The 18,271-nt window shown below is 44.4% G+C and overlaps 5 protein-coding genes across 5 annotated transcripts; 3 read left to right on the top strand and 2 right to left on the bottom strand.

The window, feature by feature from the left end:
- Positions 1-704: 704 nt before the first annotated feature.
- K444DRAFT_615105 (MFS general substrate transporter) lies at positions 705-2,747 on the bottom strand. The gene is made up of 7 exons (XM_024880658.1): positions 2,273-2,747; positions 2,024-2,220; positions 1,855-1,964; positions 1,657-1,805; positions 1,464-1,605; positions 1,098-1,400; positions 705-1,040 (listed from the first exon to the last, which is right to left on the bottom strand). The coding sequence occupies exons 1-7, from the start codon at positions 2,573-2,575 to the stop codon at positions 751-753; spliced, it is 1,494 nt and encodes a 497-aa protein (XP_024734610.1). The 5' UTR covers positions 2,576-2,747; the 3' UTR covers positions 705-750.
- Positions 2,748-8,624: 5,877 nt separating this feature from the next.
- Positions 8,625-9,353, top strand: K444DRAFT_644486 (carbohydrate esterase family 4 protein; the record flags this gene model as incomplete). Its single annotated transcript, XM_024884966.1, has 1 exon — positions 8,625-9,353. The coding sequence occupies one exon, from the start codon at positions 8,625-8,627 to the stop codon at positions 9,351-9,353; it is 729 nt and encodes a 242-aa protein (XP_024734609.1).
- Positions 9,354-9,510: 157 nt separating this feature from the next.
- On the bottom strand, positions 9,511-10,538 carry K444DRAFT_32803 (uncharacterized protein). The gene is made up of 2 exons (XM_024871930.1): positions 10,374-10,538; positions 9,511-10,275 (listed from the first exon to the last, which is right to left on the bottom strand). Exons 1-2 carry the CDS (start codon positions 10,445-10,447, stop codon positions 9,669-9,671), a joined length of 681 nt encoding a protein of 226 aa, XP_024734608.1. The 5' UTR covers positions 10,448-10,538; the 3' UTR covers positions 9,511-9,668.
- A 779-nt stretch (positions 10,539-11,317) lies between these two features.
- On the top strand, positions 11,318-13,714 carry K444DRAFT_593159 (HET-domain-containing protein). Its single transcript, XM_024878289.1, has 2 exons — positions 11,318-12,006; positions 12,136-13,714. Exons 1-2 carry the CDS (start codon positions 11,586-11,588, stop codon positions 13,677-13,679), a joined length of 1,965 nt encoding a protein of 654 aa, XP_024734607.1. The 5' UTR covers positions 11,318-11,585; the 3' UTR covers positions 13,680-13,714.
- Positions 13,715-14,306: 592 nt separating this feature from the next.
- On the top strand, positions 14,307-17,654 carry K444DRAFT_533744 (heavy metal translocatin; the record flags this gene model as incomplete). The annotated part of the gene is made up of 1 exon (XM_024875174.1): positions 14,307-17,654. The coding sequence occupies one exon, from the start codon at positions 14,307-14,309 to the stop codon at positions 17,652-17,654; it is 3,348 nt and encodes a 1,115-aa protein (XP_024734606.1).
- Between the last annotated feature and the right edge of the window lie 617 nt (positions 17,655-18,271).

Here is an 18,271-nt window from a genome sequence, read left to right as displayed (position 1 = left end):
TGCGTGGGGAAGGAATTCGAAGCGCGGGTTTTCTCTGCGAGGTGGAAATTATCGCCTACCGTGCGACACGTTGTAGATGTCCTATCAAATCGGGTTGGCTGAGTTCCTAGTTGGGAAGAGATGGAATGATGCATGCGACACCGTACAAATTAGAAAAGAAGACCAAGACAGCATGAAAAAAGGCGTTGGCAGGAACGAGATGTGAGAAGAAAAGGAAGGAATCGGGAGTGTGTGTGGCGCGAGCAGAAGGAGGGGCGAGTGTTGAAATACAATGGTCACTTTACGTCAAGTACAGAATTTCAGAAATGAACAATTCTGAGGGCGAAACCCGGGACTGAACCGTTTATCGTTGGGTGTCAAAGGCCTTGCACATAAATTCCCTCCCCAAATGTGCACTCTTGCTCAGGCCCATCTTCCCAACAATCGACGGCAATAGAGTGGGGCTGACGCTGGGCATACGCAGCTGACAGCTCGGATAGAACACGGCAGCTGCTGAAGCGGGATAAGTAAATTGAACCAGGAAGAGGAAAAGAAAAGAACGGAGCATGTTGTTCAAAGAGTCCAGGAGAAAACAGCGCAAAGCAGGATCAAAACAAGTGAACAGAATTCAGTATAGAAAAACCCCCTCGCACACATCTCAAGTTCCCTCGGACTCCCCAGAGCTCAGCGAGAATATCCATGCATTCGATATCTATCTCTATATAGCCCACGCGTATAATGCAAATATGTCTCTCGTAGGTGTCATAGATTTCATCGTATAATGTCTTCATCCTCACCTTCGTTAACGTCCTTCAACTTACCTTCCGCCTTTTCTGGCAGATACCTCACTGCCGCCGACCCGGCAATCGCAACAGAAATCAACACAACCCAAACAAGATACCCGTTCAGAACTTGAGTCCTCGCTCCGGTAGCAAAGAGACTCGTGAAGATCGCTGGTCCGACGGTCCGGATACCGGCAGTCATAGTGAGTGCCACACCATTCAAAGTTCCGAGTGTGGACGGAGACGGCGAGATATCGTTCAGTGCGAGTTGGACACCAGCTAAGAAAGAAGTTAGGTAACTCAAGGGAAAGAAAGTAAAGGGAAAGGGAAAGTTACTGAATGCCATAGCAACCCCACTCCCCCCAATCTGGAGTACTGGCGCGATGATCCAGAAACCAGTCGTCCATCCATTCCTCAAGAACATATTACATAGCGGCGCAGACGCAAAGAATATAGGCCACACAGAAAGGCAGCCGCGCAACACGGCTCCAGTACCGTATCTGCGTTGTAACATTGGGAAGGCGAAGAGGAGCCAGATGGCTTGAGCGAGTCCGCCGCCGCCGATGAAGAAGGATATTTGCCTAGGCGAGAAACCGTAGCCACCCAAATCGATGTCGGTGAACCAGAAAACTGGTGCCACTAGAGAATATAAAGTCAGCGTAGTTGTTGGGAAGGTTTGGGTGGGGACAGGGAGGGACGGACCGGCAGTGTAAGCGAGACCAAGGAGCATGACATGGCCGTAGAGGAAGAGCACCATAGGCACACCGGGGCTTTTGATCAGCTCCATCGTTGACATAGGAGCTTCGGCCGACGATTCATCCCCCTTGACTTTCCGCTTCAGTGTCTGGATGCGATGTCAGCATTTGGTGACGATCTGGCTGAGCACTAAACCGACCTCCTTAACGAAGAGAGCACACAAGATAGCAGCACTTGCTCCGACTATGCCGGAAATAAATGTTGGCAGAGCATACGGATATTTGGTGAAGAAATCAATGCGCCTGAAAATTCCTCCTATCTGCATTGCTGGATCTGCCAGTGCACCGCCTGCCAATGTCAGCACAGGATCGTATGTTCATGGTGAGATTAAACGTACCGAGCATAGGCCCAAGAAAGATTCCCAGGTTTCCACTGAAAGCAAATAAGCTAAATGCTCTCGCCTGTGTCTCTTTGGTGCTGTTCTCCGTGATCATCGCTCTCACAGTCCTGCTGCCGGTCAGCCCAACCCGAGCATCAAAATCTAGAGATGACGCAGAGAGTCTTACACAATAGTCCCCGCAAAGACTCCAGCGCAACATCTGAAAAGCACCATCTGCCAAATACTCTTGCTGAGCCCAAAGATAGCCGTCGCGATCGCCATCCCAGCAAGGGAGAAAACAAGGACTGGCTTCCTTCCAATGCGATCCGCAGCACGACCCCATTGAATCATCAGCATCATTTGCGTGAATGAGAACATTGCTTCCTGCACCGTAAGTCAGAATTGGGAGTGGGGAATGAGGTGAGCGAGGGCATACAATGAGGCCAGTATAGAACCCCACATCAGTTTGCTCAATATTTCCAGTCTTGTAGATCATCTCGCTGATGAAGGGGAAGATGCCGAAGAAGGCGATGGGCTCGACTATTCGGGCGTAGCAGAGGAGAAAGATTTGGAGTTTGGGAAGGGGCTTCTCGTGATGCGGTTTTGGACCGCCATTCTCGTGGGCCTCATGGTTGAGGATTTCGGCATCGCTGACAGGCTCATTGGTCGAGCTGCCGAGGAGAGGTGTGTTTTCTGAGATGACTGGCTTGGTGCCGTTCTCAGAGGTTGAGTGGCTCATAGTTCGAGATGTATATTGAAATTAACGGTGAGGGAATGTTGACAATGACTGAAGTCTTGACGTGTATCATCCAGCTGCCTGACGTGTTTTGGATATTCGGCTAGTCCGGACCGCTTGTTGAAAAGTAGAAAGAGTAGAGGTCTTTCTGTCCGATGTTCATGACAGAAGGGAGGAAGAATGGGGGCTGACATGAGGCAGATTTGTTGACGTTGCACGGCCGGCTTGATTAGGACGAGAAGGTGGACGTTGACCCCTGTTTGCATACCAATAGCGGGGAAATGGCTCCCGACCCGAAGCTTTAAATTAGCCACCGACTTTCTAATTCCGAACCTCTCTTAACTCCAGGGTCTCTGCCTCTTTATTCACAGATATTTCTCTTGAAGGTTGATTATCTTTCAAGGCTTTTGACTTCAGAGATTCATCGCCCATGAACGGGTAACATTTTACTTTCATCTTCCTTCTCCGGTGCCGGGTGGTGCCTGTAACTTTAGCGTATGTACGGGCTGATTTAGCGACGCTACTGCATCTATTATTTTATCGCAATCGCAAAATGAGAATTATGAATCGAGATTTTTTTTAAAGCCACATTTTATATGGAAAACACACCTAATAATGGCCAAATACGCAATTCCCATGCATTATAGTCGAATGCGCCCAGTACTATTACTCTATTCTCGCTTTTTTGAACTGCCCCCGATTATCCCTACGTCTTGACCTATTCCCCGGCCTATAATCACCATCCCCTGGTAATTCCTTCCCTCCATCGTCAAGATCTGATCTATTATCGTCGTTATCGCTTGATATAGTCACTTCCACTTGTCGCTTCCTCTTTAATATAGACTTCAGAGGAGGTTGAGGAGGTTTAGTGGGTGGAGCGGGAGCGAAGGCTAGTAAAAACGTCAGATCTACTAGTATATCTAAATTTATTAAAACTTACTAGCTATAGGAGCAGGAGCAGGAGTAGGAGCAGGAGCAGGAGAAACCGTAATTCTAGCTTCTAGCGTAGGCATATCGTCCGAATTAAAATCGTCAGAATTCAGGTCGTCACCTGACCCATTCTCTGAAGGAGCAACCTTCTCTCATAGGGCTTCGATCTGTTAATTAGGAGTCGAAGCAGGTAAAAAAGATACCGTAGATATAACTATAGATATAGATATTATATTGGGGGTGGTATCAGGAGAGCCTCCTAATAGGGGGCTAAAATCTAGGAAAGGCATCTCCCTATTAGCTCTTTTATACTTATCCTGAATCTCGTTATCTCTTTACTAAATTATATTAATATCTTAATTAAATATAAGATAAATATGCTTTGGCGAGCTTCTATTTAATTAGTTAAAGTAAGATAATAAGCCATTAATATCCTTTTCAGCTTCAAATATCTAGCTAGTTATATAGTCGATTCTCTTGTTTTTGTCTCTTGGCCAAACCTATTTATATTAGTACTAATTCTATTAGGATACTAGTAAATAATAGCTTACTTTACTTGCAAAAGAAACTATATTTATACGTTCTAAGATCGTAATCCATTAATTAAGCTCCCAGTTTTCAAATAACGGAATTAATAATAAAAAAGCCTTGGCTAAATATATAGCGAAATCCTTATATAATAGTTTTTAACTATAATAAATAACTATATTAGTAAAGAGATATATGTTTCTATAAGTAAGCTTTACGTACGTATTAAACTATTCTACTATCCATAGCTCAATTTAAATATTTTGAGCCTCCCGGTACTCTTCCAAGCTAAGGAACTTCTTTATAGTCAAAGCAGGTATACTCGTCCTAGTAAAGCTACTTTCTAGTTCTTCTATTTCATATATATATAGTATAATAGAAATAAGGACCTTGTATTATTTTTCGATAATAGGAGCAGGAGGGATTATTGATTTACCCTTACTAAAGGCCTTTATACGTGCCCCCTGGCCGAGAGTAAGAGATCCAAAGGCTTTACCCCTTTTCTGGGCCAAATCTAATAAAATTAGTAAATAATATATTAATATTAGGAATTAAATAGATAGATATGTACTTTTGCCCTAAGCTTCTTAATAGAAATTACTATATAATTACTCTAAACGTTCGAGCTTAGCCTGCTACTTCCTCTTACGTACTTCTGCCTCAAGGACCTTCTCTAAGAGATCTATACCCGGGAAGTAGTAAAAAGGATAGGAATTAGCTAAGATATTAATTCCTTAATCTCTTAATAATTAGATAGCAGTATTTTAAAGTTGGGTTTAACTAGAAAATAATATACCGTCTAATATAATAATCGGTATAGGAGTAATAGGAGCCAGAGGAGAAGTAGCGGGGTTAATTATACCGCATAGTAGACACTTTACTATAGAGGGGGGGTATAGTGCCTCCCGTATAAAACAAGAGTTCTATAGATTAATATTATCTATTATAAATGTTTAGGGATAAAAGAATAAGGATTTGATTTATAATTAAATATTAGAAGGAAAGTATAGCTAATAAATCTAGTAGTTTAGTAAATAGTAGTATAAAAATAATTAGTAGAATAGAACTATAATATATTAATATTATTTTAATCCTTTAGCCTATATTCCTATAACTTTTTCCCTAAAGAATTTATATACTAGGGACCCATTTCGAAAATTATAGATAGTAGCATATTACTAATATATAAAAAGGAATAAATACAAGAACTATAAGGGATATCCCTTAGTATAAATTAAAATTAGATTTATTTTATTTATCCCTAGTATTATTATTACTTAAAATATGGTTTCCTATATTAGGGGCAATAGAATATTAAATAAAGGGCTATAGGAATTAAGGGAGAAAAATTAAATTCCATATATTAAGATATAATTCTTATTATTTTTACCAAATATATCTTATAATTATTTCAAAAGTTTACAAGAACTATTAATTCAATAAAGCTAGTATTAACGGAGAATTTTATCTATACTATAAAGTCCTTACTACCAAAATAATAAGTTAATAGAATAATTATAGGAGGCGTGGAAATTAAAGGAGTAGGAGTCGATTTTCTAAGGAGGCGAATTATATAATCTTTTAATATTAAATTAGAAATAAATTACCTATAACTATATGAATTTGACTTATTAAGCAGATTACTATTAATTTCTATATTTAATTACTTTAGTAAATATTAATATTTTTAGCTAATTCTTTCTTTAGAATATATATTAATATATCCTTATTTAACTTCTCTAATACCGGGCAAACCGTCTAATATTTATAGAAGGAATTTCTAGATTATCTTCCTCCTTTGCTTTAGGCTCAGATGCATATCTATTCTCTATAAACTGCCTATACTCTTGGCTATTTATAACCCAATTACTATTTGCCCTATTAAAAGTAATACTATCTATAGTAAATCCAGTACCTCTCGTATTATCTTTAACCTCCGCTTTATTATTAGAGCTAATATAGATAAGATCTTTATCTCTATAGCTAGTATCTCTCCCTTTATTAACGAACTAAATACTATCTTAATTATTATAATCCTTTAGCCTTGCCTCCTCTAATCCTATAGCTACCTCTAGTAATAGATTCCAATTATATATACCCTTGGGTATTAATAAAAGCCCTAGCTTTAGACAAGCATTCTTCGTATTAATTAGGTAGTCGGTAATTAATTCCCTTAAATATATATAGGTACTCAGGTAGTTTATTTCTCTATTCGAATCATATATAGACTCTATAATTAAGAGTATAAAGCTAGTATCCTTAAGTTCTTGCTCATACTACTCAAGTATAATCTCTAGTAAATATATATCTTTATTATAGCTAGTATACCCTTTATATAGCTCGTTTAGTTTATTAATATTAATAGGAATACCGTAGTCCCTGACCCCCTTTTACTCTAAAAACATATAGTTCTAGAAAGGTTAGCCAGAAACGATATATGGACAATTAGGCTATTTCCTAATTAAATAGATATTCTAAACCCGGACGAACTCCTTAGTTTGCTCTTATATAATAGGTAAATAGACAAAAAGCATAGTTATATAATCGGGGAGAAGTTTGCAAGAATAAAGCCTTTAAAAGTATAATTACTTAAAAAATATCTTCTATTTATTTAGTATATCCTATACTATATTAGCTAATTAAATTAGTCTTTATAGGATTAGACTAAATAAATTACCTTTATAACTTGCTCCCACCATGCCTTAATTCGTTAATTAGCTATACTAGTCCCAAACTAATAAAGATCTAAGAACTAATATAGATTAATACCCCTTATTTAGTATATTGCTTTATAAAGGATATAATAGGTATTAGTAACCATAGGTATTTCGCATCCTCTATCCGATTAAATATGAAATGGAATAATCTTCATTTCGTCTACCAAGTCAAGGTATTAAACTAGGATAGTAACCTAAAAGGTAGCATAAGTAAGTATATATTAGTATAATATTAATCAGGCTAAAGAAGAATATAGTATAGAGATTTAGGGGTTTTATTACCTAAATTAAGTATAATTCAAATAACTAGTTCTCTATAATACTACAGAATTACATAGCCGGAATCACGACTAAGTGAATATTGGCCATTTGCGAGGGGGTATATTCATACCGAATTAGGAAGTAATACTACTTATAACACAACTATTTGAGATTCTAATATAAATCCAAGGTACAAACCGTAAGTAGATATTAATACCGGCATATATCTTAATACTATAAAATCATAGCTAAGCAAACGTATTAGTAGTTATTTAAATAATGATTTTTGAAATTAAGTCCATACTATACTTACCTTATAATAGCCATTAATAGACTAAACAAAGTTCGGCCCATGAATATTATATTCTCTCCTAGCTGCCTTTATCTCTTCCGAATAATGCTATATACTTTCTGGATTAAGTTCCTATATTATAGAAGCTATTCTATTCCTAGAAAACTTCTTACTATTACCTAGGGAATTAAGATAAGTATATAGAAGCCGGCATCCATAACTTCTAGTATTACCCTATAGGCCTTTATTCACTGTATATTACTTGAGGATATAGTAAAGTTACTCCTTTTCTAGCTCAACTTGCGAATTAAGTATTTAATATCGAAGCCCCATAGCTCGGCGAACCTGCTATAATAATTATAGATTAGGAATATCATATCCTAAGCCCCGGAGGTTGGTAAGTATATTGGCATCAGTCATATGGATATCACAAAAGAATCATGCGATAAGAGCCTTTACTTGAGGAGAAGGCTCGAATATCGAGCATTAGGAAGGTGCTTTCTATTCGGAAAGCCTATTGCATAGAGTTCTAAGGGAAATATCGACGTTAAAGTCATACTGTAACCTCTCAATAATCTCCTCATGTGACAGCTATTGCTCAATTAAATAAAGAATATGGGCTTGATAGTAATCGATATTAATCTTTAAACGAGCCATTACGAAGAGGTTAATAATAGAAGATTAAGGAATTGATAATAATAAAGGAACAGAAGTATGAATGAAGTGTACAGGAGGGCTAGTATATCAGGGGGCATATCACGTGCATTTTATTGAATTTCCTACCCTATCGCATTCCTACCATGGAATGTAATAAAATACTATATAGATTGACTGTTTTAATTATATTCAACTATAGGTATTAGTTATATTATTAATAATAGCACATTTTTGAAATATCGTCGAATTGATTTTCTCAAAAAATAATAGATGTAGTAGCGTCGCTAAAGGAGCCCGTAGTATGTCTCTCGCTAAACTTGAGAGCTTGCACCTCCAGGTCTAAACCCGCTCCGTCTTTCATCATCCACCCCCCTTTCCCCCCCTTTAACCTCTCTTTGAACCCCTGATTCAAATCCCGATCTTCGCCTCGAACAATGGTGCTGGAAATCCAGCCCATTTCTTTTAACCAATGTTCAGGCCCCTCAAGAACCTCCTCAGAGCCCGTCGCGCCTTCCTGGCCTACCTCTGGACGACCTCTTACAACCTGATATCCGGCACCCACACGCGTAAAAAGCACATCAAAATCGACGACGAAGAGCGGGCCTTCTCCTCTGGCTCCTCCTTCACCCGTTCTCAGCCTCGCTCCCCTCGGCTCCGCCTCCTAAAAATGCTTTTCCTCGCCCTCCTCATCCTCCTGCTCACCCTGTTCCTCCTCGCCTACATCATATACAAACCGCCGAAATTTGTGATCGATTTCCTGCAATGGAAATACCCCTCCGTAATTTTTCAGCTCTCTCTCCCCTCAAACCGAAAGATTGTCGCGCTCACAATCGACGACGCTCCGTCGCCATATACAGCGCAAATCCTGGCCTTGCTCAAAGAGTACAACGCAAAAGCAACGTTTTTCATCATTGGGTCTCAGATCGCTTCTCATCCAGGACTTTTAGAACGGATCCATGCTGAAGGTCACGAGACGGGGTCACACGCGTGGCGGGATGAAGCATCGTTGTCTCTCACGCTCACTGATCTCAAACAGCAGACCCAGGAACTCGAAGAATTGTTACCCGCAAATGAGAATGGGGAGAAATATTTCAGACCTGGATCGGGGTTTTTTAGTAAAGAAATGGTGGAGATGGTAGAGGGACTCGGGTATAGGACGGTGTTGGGGTGCGTATTTCCACATGATGCACAGATCCACAGTGCGAAGTGGAACTCGAGGCATGTTTTGAGTATGGTGAGGTCTGGTGCGGTGGTTATTGTGCATGATAGGAGGGGTTACTCGGTTGAGGAGATCGAGAGAATTTTGAAAGGTTTACGAACTGGGAGTTGGATGGTGGAGAGTTTGGGTGGGTTGTTGAGAATCGCGGAGGAGGAGAGGGTGAAGAAAGGCAGTTGAGCGAGTTCCGTTGGAGAAGCTCTGATGGGACTTGTAGCTCTTGAACTGATACCAAGGTCCAGTGCAGCTTGGATATTCTTATCACGCATGCCTCTAGAATTGGATGAGCTAAAGACAGGACAAGATGCCATGGGTAGAGGAGGTGAAAGGGCCTCTGATCTATTGAACTCTACGCTTAAAATCATCTCTCATTGAAACAACCCAATCTCAAAAATGCTCACAACGCTATGCCGCCAAAAGTCTCATCAATTCGAAATCTCCAATGCCCCCTTCCATCCTCCCAAGTCTCTTGTTCCTTCCCCAAATTATGTATAATTAATTACCTCTAAATCCATCATACCCAGCCGCAACCCTCAAATTAACCCTCGTCTGCCTCTCATCGCCTCTAACCTCATACTTGGCCCCAGCTCTCGCATCCCTCGGGTCATATTTCCATCCCTTATTTCCCTCCCCTCCCTCAAGCTTCACCCTTCCCTCATCAACGCTCATCCGCGCAAATACGCCCATCCCGACAACAGAGCTCGTCCACCGCACATGTCCTTTCTTCTTCTTCTCCACTCCATTAGGCATCCCGCTTTCAATCGCCGCCTCCTCTTGCTTACTATCCACTTCATCCTCCGAACTCGAATCATCAAAATTATATTCCACATCACCCAACAACCCTTCCCTCCGCCTCTTCAGCTGCCGCCTAATATACACCCCCAGTCCCACAAGACTCAATATCGTGATCACAAGCACGAATGCATCGACGGCTATCGCGACACGATAGGAGACGGGCAGCTGGGTGCCAACGGACCAGGAAGGGGATTGAGGAGGTCGAGGCGAGTCGGGCATTAGCATTCTGTTTTTGAGGCGGAGGTCGGAGTTCGGTGCTGGTGGGGGGTGCCAGGGCATTGTGAGGGTTAGGTGGGAGGAGAATTTGCTGGTTGTTAGAGTGGTTAGTGATGGGAGGTGGATGATGAGGGGAGTGGAGGAAAGGGGGGCAGAGAGGAACGCAGAAGGAGAGGAGGAGGGACGTACTCTGGAAGTGCGGAGCTTGCGGAGAGGAGGGAGGAGAAGAGGATTAGAGATGAAGCTGAAGTGGAGGACCGCATGTTGATTAAGTATACAGATTAATTATAGATAAAACAAATAATGAGAGCCGTGAAGAGATATCTTCAGGAATGAGTGTGAGAAGGAGCGTAGGGCGGCATTAAAGACTGTAGAGACAGACAGATGTAGAGTTGAGGTTCAAGATCTGAGAGAGAACAAAGAAACGGAGACGTTCGACAAACGAGATGAGCGGTCATGCTCCTCCCATTTTCGGTGCTGAGGTGATCCCATGGCTTGGACGTTGGTCCGTGAGAGAGCGCTTTCGGATGAGGCTGGGAGATTTGGCGTGGTGTTTGTGGAGGCGAGAGCATGATTGGTGTTGTAAGCGAGTGTTTGATTAGATGGCGCTGGGCCTCGAAGGAACGGCGCGTGGGTCGGCCGGTGACAGGGGGGGATGCGTTCTTGAGGGTAGATATCAGAGGTTTCTGTACTCCTTCGGAGCCTTGAACGAGTGATAGAATTGTTTTGTTCCTCTCGGTCAAAGATAGCGAAATCCGTCACGAGTTGCGCGGTTATGCTTTTATCACGCCTTGTGCCCCTTTCTTTTTCGTCCCCGACATCTCGCTTTCCTTTCCATGACCCATTTTCACCTGGCCCTCAGAGGAGAGCATCTCGACAGTTCGACCTGAGGTATCCATCTGAATTTCCGTCCATCTTCAAATCAGGCTCGTCAGATCTCTTACCCCCTCACAGATACTCCCCTCCCTCCCCTAAATAAATGTAACAGTGGGTCAAAGTGTAGGAGTTTCTTGTATGGCAACTGGACCGTGCCAGGCTGGTTTTGCGGGGACCCACTATTACATTTATTTAGAGGGGAGAGTACTGCAGGTGCCTGGAAGAGGAAGAGTGCAATGCATGGAATGGAAGTTGTGGCGGTGGCTGTTCCTGCCTCGCGAAGTCTAGCGCGGGCGTACTTCTTCTACCTCATGCCTGATGGGGATGGCAGCCTAAGAAATGCGTGTTCTTTTTCAAGCAACTTCACGCCGGGAGTGGAGCTCGTCGTTCAGAGCAACTTGTGTTCATTCCGAGTATAGTCAAAGTCACTGAAAATCAGGGGGAGCATCGAAGGATCTACAAATCGAATCGCGAGTCACGAACCTCAAGGGGGTGTATGCACTCAGCCTCGAAATCCCAACTCAAATGGGCAAACTACCGCTCGACGCAGCAGGCTATCACCGTTGTCAATATTGTCAGAATGCCGTTGTTGATGCTACACCTCGCGTCACGGGGATCCAGAACCGCCTGTCACGTATTTCTTTCTCGAAGCAGGGCAACCAAAAGACAAGTTGGCCTGTGCTTGAGCTTTCCATATCTGGCGCGCGCATGGCGTATAAAGCTGGTTGTGTACTCTTACAGCTCTTCGGTCCCCATCTGCTGCCTGCTCTCGACTTCAGCGCAGTCAGACTCTCCGATAAGTCCGTTCAAGTCTCAGTAGAATATATGAGCGCTGGACTTCTGCCAAAAGAGCCCTCTTGTTCTCTAATAATTATGTCCAAGCCTTCAAAAACAAAGCTTGGGGAGGACTCATTCTTCAATCCAACGGAAATGTTCGCGCCACAAGGTATTGCATGCTCTACATTCATTGTCCTAATACTTCTGGTATATCGGGATTATTCGAGAGTTGTTTCCTTAGTTTTATTCACTCCTGTCATCTACTACCGAACTTAGATGAACTGACAAGTTTCTTTAGGTAGTTTGGCATCAAAGTGGATCCCCACAATACCCAACAGCGACTTTTGCTCCAAACCAAGTTTGGAGTTCGTCCAGAAATGCCTCTTAGACTGTCTTGAGAATCATGCTCGATGCAATCAGACTGCGAACAGCCGGTATCCGTCCCGCTTGCTCGATTTGGATTCGTCATCTTCTGGCAAGGACAGTGTGTTTCTTACAACACCGAAAGGCCGACCGCCTTTTGCGGCCCTGAGCTACTGCTGGGGTGGAGATATCGGATTCAAAACCAAAGAGTCTACAATCGCCAAGGCGCAGGCAGGACTTAGCCTAGCAAAACTTCCTCAAACGATTCAAGACGCTGTATTTGTTTGCCGAGGGGTTGGTCTCCACTACCTGTGGGTAGATAGGTTGTGCATTATCCATGACAGGGAGGTAGATTTCACTGCTCAGATGGACAGGATGGGCGATATTTACTCCCAGGCACGGATTACCATTGTTGCAGGAAATTCAGCAACGAGCGAGGAAGGGTTCCTGAATCCTCGATTGTCACATATGCCTCGGTCACTGCAACTACCCTTCAATTGTCCGACTGGGGAAGGAAGTAAGGTTGTGATATCCCCTCGCCAACAAGAGATCGAAGTAGTTAACTCAAGAGGTTGGACGCTGCAAGAGAGTCTTCTTTCACAGAGGCTTGTCTTCTACGGCTCCCGCCAACTTGAATGGACATGTCGAACGGTTTCTAAGGCAGATGGTGGACACCCATCTCTCTATCTTGTCGGACTGTCACGCCACGAGTCTGCGCATTTTAGCAATTCCATATGGGACGCAGGCGAGAAGCACGATCTTATTTGGCCGATGTGGATTCAACTGGTGAAGCATTACACACAGCGGAATCTCTCTCACCTAAGTGATAGGTTGATTGCGATATCAGCACTTGCCAAGAAAGCGAATGAAGCTCTCCGAGACAAATATCTTGCCGGTATATGGCGGGGTGACCTTCTGAGGCAGCTGCAATGGCGGCCACAGAGACTTGGAATTGCACAGCCAGACGAAATCTACATTGCACCTTCTTGGTCTTGGGCATCTCTGGAGGGCGAAATTGACTGGTATGTTCCCAAATCTTCCGAAATCGAGGGTGAAATCAAGGTTATAAGCTGCAAAGTTGTGCCGGTCTCTCCCGTTGCGCCTTACGGTGCTCTGTCTGGGGGAGATCTCACAATAAGAGGGCGAGCTATAAGTGGTCACTTTAGGCTGGACAATAACTGGAGCATGAGAACAATGATGTTCGGAACACTTTTTGAATTTAAGTTCTACCCCGACACCGACGAGTTTTTATTCAAAGGTTTCGATGATGTGAATAGGGTTATCTGCTTCACGCTGCTCCCTATCTCGAAGGATAAAAACTGGAACAGGACCTACCGTGGCCTTGTGTTGCAGGAGAACCAAGATAAGGAAACTTATAGACGTATTGGTGTTTTTATTGGCCCATTGTGGAGAGATGACGAGACGGTCTTCCGGGATATCCTCTACCTAAGAGGCTTGAGTGATATCACCATTGTCTAGAGCATCACAGAACAATATACAAGGGATGCTATAGCATTTTGGGCACAAGATGGGTCTCTTCCAACACCTCTCGAGCCCCTTTTCCAGATAGAAACTCAGTGACGATAAAATAAGGGAGTAAAGGCCATATATATATTTAGGAGCTTTAGAGAAGTGTCTTTACCCAGTGTGTCAAATGAATAGAGTAAAATTGAATAATGGCTGTTACTCTTATTTAATTCATATATTATTCAAGTTATTCATAAATATTCATAAATATAACTTGAATAATGCACGTTATCTATGCACGTGATTGAGCTAGCCTAATCTGGTAAAGCTCTGGGAGGGCCTGCATCTAGTGCTACCTTGCTACCCAATCAGGTAATAATAGTACTTGGTTTTGGTGCACCAGGTGCTTACGGACCATGCCGTGAGCTGGACTGCCCGCCTACAGTAACCCTCGGCAACACATCTCTCAGGAGTCGAGACACCAAGATAAAATTCTTCTCTTAGCACTCTTGCGCGACTGCTCTGGCCCTCCGCTATTCTGGGACAATACATAAACGGCTCTTCACTCCCTGTCCGCAAAGGTTGCATAGCTGCTGGCAGAGCAATCGCACGACTGGTCACTGGACTTGCCGTTATCGGATGGCACTTCAGCACCCCGCCCCCGCAGGCTTCGTCACAACCACCATCTTGATCCGCAACCTCCATTGTGCTTCCTGTCTCTCTCACATACAAAATGCTCTCGGTACATTGCTGCTGGTGCCATTGTCTATTACTGCCGACTACGCTTCACACGAACTTACGGTGATCCATTCGCCTGAACACTGGGGAAATGAGATATCTCGAGCACTTTCGGATGCCGCATTTGAGGTGGTGGGATTGCGCACTGAAAATGAATTCGGTCGAGTTATCTATGAGCAACATGAGGGACGTGCTTCCTCAGGGGGGCCGGCGCCCACGCTCAGTCAACAGACATCGACAATCTCATCTCACCAGACAACGCCTGCCTTGTTACCAGTTTACGTCAACAACGAGAAGCGGAACGAGAAGCATCTGGAGCATTGCCTCTCCTGCCAAAATTCGGGCGAAAAAGATTTATCAAAGGATTTTGTAGTGTCAATCTCTGAACCCCAACACTTTACCGCTACTCTCAGCATTGCTGGCATGACTTGTGCAGCATGCATCCTCTCCATCACGGAAGGAGTACAGCAGCTCGACTTCTTGGAGGACGTCAGCGTCAGCTTACTGACAAACAGTGCAACAGTCACATTCGCTGGCCAGAAAGACGACATCAGTTTGATCATTGAGAGAATCGAGGACCGAGGGTTCGACTGTGACATTGAGAACATTGTGGAAATTGGTGGACAGAAAGCGAATGAATCGACCGAAAGGACAGTCATGATTAAAATTACAGGCTTGTTTTGTGATGCCTGCCCGCAGCAGATTATCGAAGCTCTGTCCTCGGCCTTCCCAGGACTTCTCACCGTGGACAAATCAGCTTCACTCAAGCATCCCATAATCACAGTCACGTATTGTCCTCAGCAGAGTGTCATTAGTATCAGAGATATACTTGCCACCATTCACAACCTGAACGGCCGATACATGGCCGCAATTTATCACCCTCCAACAATTGAAGAGCGGTCTCAAGCCATGCAGCGCCATGAACGTCAACGCCTCCTCTTCCGACTTCTTCTCAGCTTCATCGTCGCTATTCCAACCTTCATGATCAGTGTAGTCTGGGTTAGCTTAGTCCCACCCGACAACCATCTACGAATGTTCTTCGAGCAAAGGATGTGGTCTGGTGCCGACACACGTGTCGAGTGGGCGCTCTTCTTCCTCGCAACACCTGTCATGTTCTTCGCTGCCGACATCTTCCACGTCCGAGCAGGCAAGGAAATTCAAGCATTATGGAGCCGAAATAGCAAGGTGCCAATTTTGCGACGATTTTACCGTTTTGGCAGCATGAATCTGCTCATGTCAGCCGGTACATCTGTGGCGTACTTCCCTTCCATCGCCGTCCTAGCTGTGAATGCTCGAGAAACTGGCCAGCGTGTGCAGACTTCTACCTACTTTGATGCAGTTATCTTCTTGACAATGTTTATTCTCGCTGGTCGTTACCTGGAGGCGTATAGCAAAGCCAAGACCGGCGATGCTGTAACGCTGCTTGGAAACCTAAGACCCACGGAAGCTTTGCTTGTGAGATCAAACCCAGACTTGAATAATTCTTCTGCAGAGAACCAGTCCTCTCTTCCGGCGGCCAATATCGATACCATCAACGTAGACCTTCTCGAGGTCGGCGATGTAGTTCGAGTTCTGCATGGCGCCTCCCCACCAGCTGATGGAACGGTTGTCTTGGGTGTCTCTATCTTTGACGAGAGCTCATTAACAGGAGAGTCTCGTCCTATCACAAAGAAAATTGGTGATCAAGTCTTTGCTGGCACAGTCAACATCGGAAATCCCATTAGTGTGCAAGTCAGTGGTGTCTCAGGTGCTTCTATGCTCGACCAAATCGTTAAGGTTGTCAGAGAAGGGCAGACTAAACGGGCTCCTGTGGAAAGAGTTGCCGATATTTTGACTGGATATTTCGTTCCTGTGATCACTTTCATTGCGATATTGACTTTTGTCATCTGGTTTGGACTTGGGCAAGGCGGGATCCTCCCGGAAAGCTGGCGAGACACTGATACCGGAGGCTGGGCGTTCTGGGCAATGCAATTTTCCATTGCAGTATTCGTCGGCGCTTGCCCCTGTGGAATTGCACTTGCAGCTCCCACGGCATTGTTCGTTGGCTCTGGATTGGCGGCTCAGCACGGAATACTGGTTAAGGGAGGAGGAGAAGCATTTCAAGAGGCATCTGCTCTCGATGTGATTGTCTTTGATAAAACCGGAACTTTAACTGAGGGTGGAAATCCGAAAGTTACGGATCATGTCATTCTGGCAGCAAGTGAAGAGGAAGGCAAGATTATCTGGGCAATCGCGCAAGCGCTGGAAGAATCCTCAAGTCACCCCATTGCGAAAGCCATTGCTACCCTCTCCGCCCAACAACACCGCGCCAGTATCTCACAATCTACCATTGAGGAACAGCCTGGACGGGGTCTTAGAGGCACCTTTACCATCCACACATCCACCAATGATAGCCGATACGAAGCTGCCATTGGCAGTGAAGCCTTCATCTCATCACTCGATACTGCCATAGATAGGTCTCATTCTGATCTGACTTCGACATGGAAAGCAGCTGGGAAGAGCATTGCCTACCTAGCCCTCCGCCCCCTATCACTCTCTTCCGAGAATGAATCCCCATTCAAGCTCGCCGCCCTCTTCTCGACCACCGACCCCCTCCGTCCCGAAGCCTTTTCCGTCCTCTCCGCCCTCCGCTCCCAAGGCCTAAGCATCTGGATGATAACTGGCGACAATGCTGAGACCGCCGTCGCCGTCGGCTCCCAACTCTCCATCCCCGCCACCAACATAATCGCCAACGTGCTCCCCTCCGAAAAAGCAGACCAGCTCCGGCTTCTGCAATCCACATCTCCCAAACGCAACGGCAGACCTGGCCCCGCAACCGTCGCCATGGTTGGCGATGGGATTAACGATGCCCCTGCCCTCGCTGCCTCTGACGCAGGCATCGCCATTGGTTCTGGCTCAGACGTTGCGATCGCGAGCGCCAAATTCGTGCTTTTGTCCTCAAATCTGAACTCCCTGCTTACGCTTGTTATGCTTTCAAGGGCCGTATTTAGGAGAGTCAAGTTCAACTTTGGGTGGGCGCTGGTGTACAACGTTGTTTTATTGCCTATTGCGGCGGGGGCGGCGTATCCTGCGAGGGGACACCCGAGACTGGGGCCGGTGTGGGCGAGTTTGGCGATGGCGTTGAGTTCGCTGAGTGTGATTTGCTCGAGTTTGGTGCTCAAGACGAGGCTTCCTATTGTTGGATTCAGGACTTTAGCAGCACGAACCTCTTCAGAACATTCTGCTGATCCTGGGCGTGGTAGCACTTAAGTTTATCATATTGTTAGTAGTCTTAGGTGGAATGGCTGCATTACGAGTTGGAACGAGAATTGATGAAATATGTTTGATGACACGCTGCGGGGAACTTTTCGAGAGAAAAGCTGTGATTAATGAAGGTTATTATGTGAGCAGGGATAGAAGGAAGTTAGAATCTTTATAGGCGACAGAGCAGTATGCTTGGAGCGAAAGAGTATACTGATACAACGCTGTAGACAACGGACCTATACGAGCGAAAGCGAGCAATGAGGCTTGCCGTTGCTATTACGGAAGTTGTGGATTGTGCAGCAGTAAGTCTTCAAATCAATAAACGCATGATTCAACCCGGTCTGGAAATTTTTATACAGCTTCACCAGAGAGCGAGGAATGCAAACGCAACACCTTGGCATGAAAGACTGAAAAGAATGATCAGGCCAATATTACACATCACTTTTTTCCATTACCATTACATTAAGCTGCGGAATTTTGAGTAATAGTTTGTCACCAGGTGTAGAAAGATTGTTCTTGCTGACCGCTTGTTTCCCAAGACTCGGTGAGTAATGCGACCAGACCCGACAGCGAGGAGCAAAAGCGCAATGCATTCTCATTACAAGAGCGAGCCGGTAATATTA

Source organism: Hyaloscypha bicolor (assembly GCF_002865645.1).
Source record: "Hyaloscypha bicolor E unplaced genomic scaffold K444scaffold_116, whole genome shotgun sequence".
NCBI classification, from domain to species: domain Eukaryota; kingdom Fungi; phylum Ascomycota; class Leotiomycetes; order Helotiales; family Hyaloscyphaceae; genus Hyaloscypha; species Hyaloscypha bicolor.
This window is presented reverse-complemented; position numbering and strand designations above follow the sequence as displayed.